The sequence below is a fragment of the Myripristis murdjan genome, chromosome 5 (assembly GCF_902150065.1).
Source record: "Myripristis murdjan chromosome 5, fMyrMur1.1, whole genome shotgun sequence".
In the NCBI taxonomy this organism is placed as follows: Eukaryota; Metazoa; Chordata; class Actinopteri; order Holocentriformes; family Holocentridae; genus Myripristis; species Myripristis murdjan.
The window spans coordinates 22175515-22187821 of NC_043984.1; the positions used below are offsets into that span (position 1 = coordinate 22175515).

At 45.1% G+C, this 12307-nt stretch overlaps 1 protein-coding gene across 1 annotated transcript in view; it reads left to right on the forward strand.

Annotated features, from left to right (window-relative positions):
- Positions 1 to 12307, forward strand: part of foxp4 (forkhead box P4) — a 105997-nt gene that overhangs the window by 25050 nt on the left and 68640 nt on the right. Inside the window, exon 2 of the mRNA XM_030052538.1 lies at positions 11346 to 11525. Coding sequence (XP_029908398.1) covers positions 11355 to 11525 — 171 coding nt within the window. The 5' untranslated portion in view covers positions 11346 to 11354. The remainder of the gene's footprint in view (positions 1 to 11345; positions 11526 to 12307) is intronic.

Below are 12307 nucleotides of genomic sequence, written 5' to 3' on the forward strand. Positions count from 1 at the left end.
CAAAATGCTCCACATCATTGAGAGTGCTTAAACATCGTGAACAAAAGGGTGGCCAGGGGACGCAGTGACAGGAGAGGGAGGGAGTGATGAAGAGGGGAAGTGCCAATTGTTTTTTTTTTTTTTTTTTTTTTTTTTTTAAATTTTCCAAAATTTCTGTTCTCTGTTGACAAGGAATCCGTTCATAACACGTTTCTGTGTGTTTATGGATGTGTGTTTTTTATTTACTGGATGCCCCATCGCGCAGCAACAAAGTCTTTGCTACCAACTGCCACTCGCATTACAGCGTGAGTGTATCAATAATACAGCATATGTGTGTTTTGCGGTTGTTGTGTTTGTACAACATGAAGAGCTGAATGCTCACAAACAAAACAGTTTGAACCCTCTGCGCACAAGCCATCAATTCTTGATGAGGTAATCACATGCCAACGTAGTCGCAGCAGCGGCGGCGGCAGCTCTGTTTACAGATGAAGACAAACCACAAACAAGACACACACATGCTGAGGGCTTCAGCTTCCTTTGCAGGACTGTTTCTTCTGGCTTTTTTTTTTCCCCCTCCTCTCCTCTCTAGCTTTGTGTGTTGGCCAAAGCATAGCCCGAATAACAGGTGGGGACCATCTTGATGGTGTGTGTGTGTGTCTGATATACACACATATATGCGCGCCGTAATGAGTCAGGCGCTATAGTGTGGCTGCAGACCAGATTCCCTAATAAGAGAAGAATTTTGTCCATGGCATCCAAAGTTTTCCACTGGAATCGCACATTCATCCAGCCTGTTTCCTGCCCCGGGGTCTTCCTCCCGGCATGAACAGACGAGGAGAGGGAACCCTCTGTCCCTCCCGCACTTCCTATTGTCCCCGTCCCTTCCCTCGCCACATTCTTTTTCTCATCCTTTTCATCACTTCTTTTTTTTCTCCTCTATCAGTTAGCGCCAGTTGATGTGGGCTATCGGCGCTCACTTTTTCCCCCCTCTCGTTCGCATTGTGCTAGTCTGGTCGCGGACTGACACACGCACATGACTCACAAACTGAGTCAGAGCGATTCAGGCTCATTACTGAGGAAATGGAGGTGGATTAGGAGGAGAGGTGTCTTTCTCGAACTGGTACAGGAAAACACACACACGCACGCACACACACACACACACACACACACACTGCTGTAAAAAAAATAAATAAATAAATAAATAAAAAATCTGAGGTTCACTCAATCTCCAAATTAATGGAACTCTTATTCTAGCTGTGGAGCAACTTTAAACAAACCAAGACAGAAGTTTAAAAATTCACATTCAAATACTTTAACCTTGAAATCTCCCCTTGCCAAGGCACCAGCTCCCTTTTTTTTTCATCTGTTAAATGTTTGAGTGTTTGATAGTTTGAGGTCTATAGCAGAACCCGCCCGGGAATTAATGTCATTCATATGCCCCGCGGAAATTACTTTTGAAATGCATATAATCTAAAACATGCAAATGAGGCTGACTTTGTGCACCCTGTTTAATATGAATTATCATTTTCTGAATACCTATTATTACTGCGTACATTTCTCCAATTATATTGTTCTTTTTTTTGTCACTTTTGCATAAGGACGCGCATGTGCACATGGAGAACGCGCACATGCACATGTGTGGCCACATGCGTTTGAGCGCACGCACACACAGCAGTAGAATGTCTTTGTGATGGGTGTATTTTAATGAGGAGTAATAAGGACGGTAATGACCTAGTCCACTTCTCTCTCTCTCTCTTTGTTGCTCCCTCCCTCTCTCTCTCTCTCTCTCTCTCTCTGCCTGGCTCACAGCTGTAGTTTGCATGAAGCGCAGGAAAAGAGTAAGAGGTATCGCTTTAAAAAAACAAAAAAAACAAAATGCAGCAGCCATTTGCAGATTCTGCACAAATTTACCACTGAAAGATGCCTTAAACAGCAAATGAAAATAACAAGCTGAGTGTTGCTCATATAATTTTCATTAGCTGAGTAAAATATTGATGCATTTTAAAAGTGAACAGTGCATGTTTAGTATGTGTCTTCCCTTTCTGTTCTGGTGATATGCAGCTCAGCACTGATATTAATGTCCTTGTCCAAAGGCAGAGACATTTTTTCTCTCTTTTCTCCTAAATTGAATTGAAGGCATCCCTTTTTCAAACGAATTACTCTATTAATTTATTTATATTGCGCCATAAATTATTCTATTAATATTAGTATGTTCCAAATTAGTATGACTTCTCTCAATGTTCCTTCTGCTTCTATTAATTAGCATGCTTGTCACTTTAACAAAGATTTTTCTTTCTCTGCTAAATTATAAAGGAGACATTTTTTAATACAATGAGAACTGCCTCAGAAATTATTAATATTTTAGTTGTGGCCTGTAAGACAAAAATAAGGAGAAAAGAGCACAGTGAACAGAAAACTAACAATTACTTGGAATACATTATAGACTGTCTGTGGTGTGCGAATAGTGTTGATTTTTATTTTGCTTTTTGAAAGAAAAAAAAATGTGTGTGTGTGTGTGTGTGAGTGTGTGTGTGTGTGTGCGTGTGTGCGCGCGGGTGTGTGTGTGTACACGCACACCCATACTGAATGCTCAGGGATATCATCATGTTCTAGCACTTTTGGATAGGATGTGAATTAATTACCTCGGTAACGGCTTGGACCAAGTTCAAAAGTACTAAAATTCAATTAATTTGAAAAGTGGACATGCTATCGTTTTCTCGGCATGTCTCCTTTAAAGTCTGGCCTGTTTTTACTGTGGACTTATTCAATTATATTTGATTAAACTCGCTCTGATCCAATCTATTAATTAACTAGGAAATGCAAAGTGCCCGACTTGAAAGCTGATGTATAAAATTATATCATGTCCACTTTGATATTTATTTATTTATTTTTTTAACATCCCTATTTTTTTTTTTAATCCATTGTAACACTTCATTAAGTCACTGTCGCCTATTTTCAGGTAGAATTAAATCTGTGCACTTTATCTTCCTTGTAATGCTGATTTTGATCGTAAATGAAGTTATTTCCCACCTGGAGGCAACCACAACAAATTTGCTTCCTGGCTAAACAGACTTCCTCTTTCGGCGTAAAATGGAACTGATTTTTCTATAACACTGTTTTTTTTTTTTTTTTCTTCTCAAGCAGTAAAATTTAAATTGTCCTGTGTATTTAAAATTAGGAAGTTGTTAATGGATTATTTGAAGGTGGAGGAGCAAAGCACTTTTTTGCTAGAACAGCAAGACATGAATTGAATGCCAATTTGACCTCATAATGGATAGTCTGCTGTTTCATGTGATTAATAGAAGTAATTCTTTAATAGGTCACACATACAAGCACACACACTCAATTCTGCCTGATAGCTGTGAGTGTGTGTATACTAGGTGCATGTGTGTGTGCATAATTCAGTGTTTGTCAAAGCGCTGGACGGGGTGGACTTGTTTTAGGGTCAAAAGGATCATCCTGAACCCGTGATATCTATAGCACCAAAACGAAATCTCACTTCACTCAAATCTCAATTTTACTCTTCCATATCAGCGTCACGTCATTTGTCCATTTCCCCTCTGACACCTTTTTCATCTCTTTCTCAAATTTTCTCCCTCTCTCCCTTCTGTGCCCCCTCCCTCTGTTTCCCCCTCCCAGTGAAGGTCATTCTAATAAAGAGCTCTCGTAGGACCGAGCTGCTAATTGCTCCGCGGCGCTCTGGCTGGTTTCAGATCCAAATAAAGGCACGTCTCCTTTCTCCAACCTCCTCTCCCCCTGCCTTCCATTCCTCCACCTCCCCTCTTCACCTCTGTTCCGCCATGTTAAATACAATCTGAGTATTAGCGGTGTGGACTGTCATAGTCTGACCTCACCCTCCATTACCTCTCAGGACAGAGGAATGGAGAAGGATGAAGAGGGGATTTTTCATCCTCATGATCACAGGATGATTTCCAGCTGGCACCAGTGGACGCGCAAATGCACACGCACATGCACATGCACACGCACAGACACATGCATGAGCCGTACCTCTTTAGGAATGTATAACTCGTGATTTTAGGATCAGATAAATGAGGTGTGTATGAAGCCCGCTCCTTCTACAAATATTTGTGTGTGTGTGTGCGTGTGTGTGTGTGTGTGTGTATCTATCTGTGTGTCTGCCTCCAGTGTTTCGAACAGACAGCAGTCTGCAAGCTGGTAAATCACTTACTGCACTCTAAAGGAAGGGTCGAGGTGAAGGCAGGAGTGTATGTTTGCCCCGGTCATACACACACACTGAGCGATCTCATCGGTGCGGAATGTGCTGTGTGTTTACCTATGGCTCCAGAACCCACCTGACCGAAGGAGGCTAATCTTTATGGGCTCAGCAAACAGGGACTTTGTCTTCAGAGAAGTGCAGGCAGGCAAGCAGACATACACATACAAACTAGAGAGAGAGAGAGGGAGAGAGAGAGAGAGAAACATATACTGTCAGTCAATAACCAGAAAAGGCTTATGCAGTTTGCACACATGCACATGAAGACGCAGTTGCATGCTTAGACAGCCTGAATGCCATATGGCAGACAGTCCTGCAGACGTATAGAACTAGCTGTGTTTATATAGCAGGGGATTTTCTTATCATCTGCACTCTGAGCCTGTCTCTTTTTCTCTCTGTTCCCCCTCTCCCCAACAACTGCACGGGCTTCTTCATTAGCCAGCTGCAGAGCACGCTGGAGGTCAGACTGTGGGCCAACGCTGCTCGCTTCTCTCAGGGTTGATGCGCTTTGAAGCCTGCCAGCCAGCCAGCGGTAGATATTGGCCCACATCTGACTGACTATCTGTCTGTGGGATAATGGAGTTCACCTGTTAGCACTGGAGCCGGGCCAGAGCAGCCGCAGACAGCTAGCATTAGCCCTTAGCTGTTAGCCAACCTGTTAGCACTGGCTGGCAGCCAGAATAGCCTGAAGCGGTGCTGTTAGCTGCTAGCTTTAGTTTTGTGTTGAGGACTACCTGGCTGCTCGTGTCAGGTCTCCTGCTGCAAACCTGGCTAGCATTTAGCTGCAGCCGGCGGTTGAGGAAACAACCGAACTGGGATGTGGAAGTGATGGAAAAAGACGGTGTGTCTAAACCTACAGTGTGTTTTTGTGCGTGTGTGTGCGTGTGTATGTGTGTCTGTGTGTCCATGTGTGCGCGCGCATGGATTATTGCTTTCCTCTGACCTCATCCTCTTTTATTGAAGCTAATACACGGCAGCTCAGAAATGCCACGCAGATATCCCTCCTATCCCTCTCCCTCCTTTCATTCTTCCAGAGTAAGGAGAGTGGAGAAGATTGGCAGCCTTCTGCTGTGCAGTGCTACCAGTGGAAGGCAGTGGAAAAAACTATAGAGATACAAAGTAGAGCAGCATGTGTGCATGTGCACAGAATGCAAGCGTGCGTCTGCCACGAGCGCGCACATGCATTGTGAGGCCTCGATGTGTATTGCATTTATGCATTTATCAATCTGCACTGGATTTATTTTGCAACAATGTACAGATGCAGGATGCAGTGTCGGACAGAGATTAAACTACCAATCAGTGGCTTTTGATTCGCTGACAACATGATGTCATCACTAATCTCCAGAGTGCCGGTAAAACTGAGGAATAACATTTGTTTTCCATAAACAATGCAGTGCAGAAACAAAAATGCATCTGCAAATGAAATGATACAGCAGTGACTTTGCAGAGATTTTTTGAGTCTATGTCAAAAGAATCATTCTGAATGAATGACTCCTGAAATGATTAAACTTCCCTTTAATCAGGAGGAGATTGATGCATTCCAAGCATGAGGTGTGATGATGTATCAACAGGTCTAGCAAGGAAATTAGTACGCATGACAGGACCATCTTTGTCTCTGCTCCTGGCAGTGTTACAGTACAATGTCATTTCCTTTAGTTGAACCTGTTGCTTGTTACCCAAGAGAGGAGGAGGTGCCATGCAGAGGGAGAGAGGGAGGTGCTGTGCGAGCAGGGTACACAGGAAGTGCAGGACTGTGGTGGGAAACACAAGGTTGTATCTGTACAAAGACACGTGGAGGACTGGGGGCCACACACACACACACACACACACACAGACACACACACACACAGAGAGAGAGAGAGAGACACACACACACCTACCCTCTTCCTGCACCTATGATTACACAAGCATGCCCTTATACTGTGCTGTCACTGGAACAGCTATAATACAACTCATGTTTATTTATTTCTCTATACCGTTATTGTATGCACATGCACGCACTGTCATTGAGCCAGAAAAGCTACATTGCTTCAGTGCACCAGGGAGAATTACATACATTGCTTTTAATTTGTTTTGCTCAGTGTTGCTGTTGCAGTGTGTTTCCCACACTGCAGTTTAACAAGCGAATGATGAAGCCATCAGAGCCCAGGCCTGATAGTTGGGTTTGTTCTGGGGTTTGGGGTTAAAGCAGATCCCCCTGGGGGTGGTGTCACAGTTTGCTCAGTCTAGGATGCTCTGCCAGCTCGCTGGGTGAGAGTACATGGGTGTGTGAGTGTTTATGGATTTACGATCTGTCTGCGTATGTCAGCGAGTGATGATGTGATCAAACGCCGGTCTTAAAGGAAAACGCGACGCTAAAAACAAAATACACATTATGTACCGACAGGTCATTCTTGATTTGTGAAGACGAACGTGCCTCTATCAAAGCTGGAAATTAGACAGTGAAGACTCTATTCGTCACGAGAGACGAATCTTGGAACGGCTCCACCGACAATGAATAGGGGACTTTGTGAACATAATGACACGCGGGGTGTTTTTTGGTTCATGACTGTTAATTCGGGTATAATGAATTAAAGCCCTGTTGGGTGTAACAGCCAAAACAAATATTCTCAATCTGCTCGCTGTCAATGGAGGGACTCAAGATTTTGTGTCTTGATTACAGCTCAAGTTGGAGTTCCAATTCCTCATCTCTCTGTCTCCGGGAGAGAGTCTTTCTTGCTCGCAACTATTGATTGAACTACGAAAGATCATAGAAATAACCTATATGGGTTCTATTTCAGGGCAGAAACTTTAATGTTTTCCAGGGTTTGTCTATTGAACCTGCCACTAGTTACCAGGCATAACCAGAGGGAGAAAGGCAGCATGCGGAGAGTAGGAGAAAGACAGATAATTCAAGAGTCAGATGAAAGTAGATAGATGATGGAGTGTAGATACTGGCACAGACAATATTCCCCCTCCACCCCTCTCCCTCCCTCCCACCCCTTCCCTCCCGCCCTTATTCCCTCAGTTCTTTGCCTAATAAGCAGCGTTCCTGCGAGCTGATGCAAGGCGGAGGAAACAGAACAGGCATTCTGGGACTGCTAGAAATATTCCCACATGAGCCATAACATGATAAAGACTTATTATCGCACTAAGCTGCTGTAAACACACATGCACACATAAATACATAGCTACACGTTGTACACAACTCTTTCCCTCTCCCTCTCTCTCTTTCTCTCTCTCTCTCTCTCTCTCTCACACACACACACACACACACACACACACATAGAGACACAGAAAGTGAAGCTGGTCCAACAGAATTGGTTCTGATGAGCAGTGAACAGGAGGAATCTGACAGAGCCAATCCCTCCAACAAAGCCGGAGAGTCAGGCATGGGGAACCAGCTCACTGGGCATTTGGCTTGTCTTGTTTAAACTGTATTCCGTCCATACACCCGCCGCGGAGGGGAGAGTTGACTTCTGATTATTATTAGTGGTGTATTTCGGGAACATCAGAGCAAGCTACTTGTTGAAACAGGACAGGATCTCATCCCTGCGCCTCTCCACTCATCAATCACGCCAGACACACACACATAAACACATGCATCTTAGCGTTTTTTTTTTTTTTTTTTTACTGTGAGTTAATCCATTACGGTACAAAGGTAGGTGTCAGCCGCTTAGCACAAACACATACACACACATATACATGCACGTGCACACACAAACACACACACACACAGAGAGTCATCAGGAACATGTTGAGTCCCATTCCCCCTCTCTTCTCTTCTCCATCCCAATTAAAAGGCAGAGGCGGCCTTTTATTCCACTCTCCTCCAAACACATTCTTTATCTCTCTGATCTGCACTCCTCCCTCCGCTCCGTCCCCTCGGGGCAGTGGGAATGCCTCTCCCCACTCTCTCAGGTCAGGGGTTCAGCTGGAGGGGGGTCTGAGCAAGTCGAGAGAAAGAGAGAGGGGTAGAGATAGAGCCAAAGGGGGGGGAGAGAGAGAGAGAGAGAGAGAGAGAGAGAGAGGGGATGAGTGGCGGGTTGGGGCAGGCCTCTGCACGGGCAGCTCCTCCTCACTGCCAGAAACACTTAAACTAAAAATGGTGCATGTGTTTGTGTGTACATGTGGATGTGTGTGTGTGTGTGTGTGTGTGTGTGTGTGTATCATAGCCCTAATCAAAGACTCCAGGGTAGATTTATGTTCCTGCCTTTTTCCCGACCTCCATTACACCAGCTTATATACACCCATTACAGGATATGACAGAGAACACACCCTTTAGAGGAGCACACCACACAGCCTGTGCAAACGTGCACACGTATAGCTATGTGTGTGTGCACGTGCATGCATTTGCATCTTTACACACTGCACGCTCTCCCATTAGGTCCTTGTCCACCTGCAAGCCTTCTCTCTCCCTCTCCCTCACTCTGTCTTTTTCTCGGCCTTTATCTCTTTTCCCCTCATTGCTAATAAGGTCAGTGAGGAAGAGGAAGGAGCAGATGGCTGTACAGTACATTACAGCACAGAGCAGTACAGCACAGGGTCGTGTGGGCCCGCTTAGATAGCAGGCTGGGTGATTCATGCTGAGTGAGATGCGCGATGATGTGAAGAGTTTCTACCGCGGTGCAAAGTCAGAGGAGTGTGTGGTGTGATCTGTTGATCACTCAGCACTATGCCCCGCTTCACAATGTTACCTCAGGGAGCAGTTGGACTTGGCAGGGGGCTGGGCGAAGGAGCAGGGAGAGAGGGAGGGAGGAAAAGGGGAAGATGGGAGAGAGCAAGGGATTGATGGGAACAGGGCTGAGGTTGGAGATTAAGTGACTACCTTTAAATGTCACAATAACGCTCCACTTCTCCGCCTAACTTTATAGGAGGACGGGTGCCAGTGGGGAGATGGGGCACCGAGAGTAAATGGGGAGGAAAAATACCGCAGTGTGATTTGTGGTTGTCAGCTGGTACTGTACGCTTTTGGGAAAAGTCTTTAACCAGCGAAGTCTGTCCACTGCAAAAAGTCCAAATCTTACCAAGATTATTTGTCTTATTTCTAGTCAAAATATCTCATTACACTTAAAATAAGACATGATCACCTCAGAAATAACTTGTTTTTAGACGATTTTCACTTGTTTCAAGAGAAAATTCACTTGCTTCACTTTATTTTAAGTGTAATGAGATATTTTGACTAGAAATAAGACATTTTGACTTGAAATAAGACAAATATTCTTGGTAAGATTTGGACTTTTTGCAGTGTCCTTTGCCAGCCTGTACACATGAAGTGAACAAACCGCTGAGTGTGTGTGTGTGTGTGTGGAATGTATGTGTTAAAACAGTCTACCTATAGCCTACATAAAACGCTGCCTTTTGATCGTCATTTACAAGGTGACCACACGCGTAATCAGGGTAAACAGGCAAGCTGTATCCATGGTAACAACAGTTGCGTGACAGGTTGACACAAACGTAGAACGCCTGTCGGGTTCGGTTACCAGCTTGGGTGGGGTTCTGACGAAAAAATATGCGTCCCGGGCCACTCTCTTATTATCCACCAACAGACACCTGCATGTGCACAAACACAAACTCACACACATGCGCGGGTCTCTTTGTCTGGTGGCAAACATCTGGCGACATCCCATTAACAGCCACCAGCGCTCTCTCACACCCTCACCTGCTTTCAGTGCCTCAGACACACACACACACACACACATGCACAGATACACATTCACCTGCTCTTGCCTCAGAGGAAAATAAAAGTTAGATTCCCTTATGAAATGGCTTTCTTGTTTCCCCCAGAAGGCATGTGTTGAATGCCTCTGTAAAGCACACACACACACACCACAAGCATGCACACTCACACACACACTCACTCACACATTTACAGCGGGTAGAATGCCTCGATGGCGTTTTGTGTACCCACTCAGGGTTGCTGAAATAAAAGCAGTAGAACTTTCCCTCTCAAACTATGTGCTTGTGTGTTCATTTCTAAAACTGGATGAGGCAGAAAGGCGAGATTGAGCTTGTCATTAGGAGTTCACAGCCTGCATGCTTGTATGAAGGTTGTTTTGTTTTGTATTAGCTGCCATGTGTGTGTTAGGTGTGTGTGTGTGTGTGTGTGTGTCTGTATCTCCTCTCTCTCTCTCCCTCTCTCTCTCTCCCACGCTCGGGCTCCTAACGATGGCAAATGCGTCAGTCTGCGTGTTTGCGAGCGTTGTTTCTCAAAAACAACAACACATCCAGGAACGGCTCGTTTTGTCGAGTTTTGTGGAAGGAGCGCGCTCTAATTAGAGAGGCCCTATGAAGATGCATCAAACAGACCTGTGTCAAAGACCAAGCTTCTCACAGCACACATGCAGCACACACACACACACACACACACACACACACCGGCTCTGATTACTGGAGAAATGTGTGCGTTTTTTAACTATATAGCAGCGCGTTAACAGCCTTGTCAGTTTAGATTTCCCGCGTGTCTGATCCTGATCTCTCCACACATTCGCTCCTAGACTCACATTTGCAGCGCAGACAAGAAGGTGTCTGCTTCAGGTGTCACATCGTGGCCACTTGGGCACGCTTGTGTGTGGGCGGTTCACGACCGAAAGGCCTTTTCAGAGAGTGCACACACGTGCACGCACAAATACACTCTACACTGCAAAAACTCAAAATCTTACCAAGAATATTTGTCTTATTTCAAGTCAAAATGTCTTATTTCAAGTCAAAATGTCTCATTACACTTAAAATAAGACATGATCACCTAAGAAATTACTTGTTTTTAGTCAGTTTTCACTTGTTTCAAGCTAATTTAACTTGTTTCAAGTAAATTTTCACTTGAAACAAGTGGAAATTGTCTAAAAACAAGTTACTTCTGAGGTGATCATGTCTTATTTTAAGTGTAATGAGATATTTTGACTAGAAATAAGACATTTTGACTTGAAGTAAGACAAATATTCTTGGTAAGTTTTTGAGTTTTTGCAGTGTAAAAGTCTCCTCTGTGTCACTCTTGTGTGTTTACTTTGGGTTGCAGCCCTGTTCGTTCTCACAGATGAGAGCGGCCTTGCTGCTCGGACTGCCCAGGTTACATTGGTTCAGTTTGTGCTGTTGTTGTTGTCTCCCCCCCCCACTGACACTCTCCTCTCCCCCCCCTCCCTCCTCCTGCTCTCAGGTGCCAGTGATGATGGTGGAATCAGCCTCTGAGACCATTCGAACCACGCCGTCCAACCAGAACGGAGTCAGCAGCCTCAGCAGCCAATCGGATGGAGGGGGAGGGAGAGAGGGCGGGTCTAATGGAGACACGAACGGGGAGATCAGCCCAGTTGACCTACTGCACCTGCAACAGCAACAGGTGTGTGTGTCTGTGTGTGTGTGCATGTGTTCTATGTGCCAGTCAGTGTGACTCGGTGCGTCTTTGTTAAACATGCATGCACATTAGACATTGTGTTTACATATTTGCTTGCATGTGTGCTTGTGGCCATTGATTTGTGAGCCTCGTTGTGCAACCTCTCCCACTTGTGCAACTCCAGAGCATAGGTGCAGTACATTAAGAACAGCGTGTACACCGGGATTCCTTACATAACGTGCAGACGTGACAACGCTTCCCCGGCCGCACTCTGTTAATCGTCAGCCTTGCATGTGCACACGGTTGAAACGCTCTGACAGGTCGGCTTGTCAGTGTCGTAATTATCCCTCATTCATGACGTGACTCCCTGCCAGCTCATTCCAGTGGCGAAACTTTACCATAATCATTCATACACCAGGCTCTCGTTGTTACAAAGTTACACGTTACTGACGGAGAAAAAGCCGTTTTGTCACGTGTGAGGGTCACACAGATGCTCCCTCATATAATGTGCATTCAAACGCACACACACACACACACGTCACAGGATTTAGAAGTTACAGGAGTGTGTGTGTCACACTCGCAGGGCTCGTCGTTCTGTTTTTTCACTGATCCATGAAGTAGAGAGTGTGTGTGTGTGTGTGTGTGTGTGTGTGTGTATGACACGTCAGCGTGAAGTGTCTGCTGTTATGCTGTTTATCTTGACTCTTTTGCGTCAGTGCACCCCCCCCACCCACACACGCACACAGACACACACATGCACATACACACACACACACACACACACACAC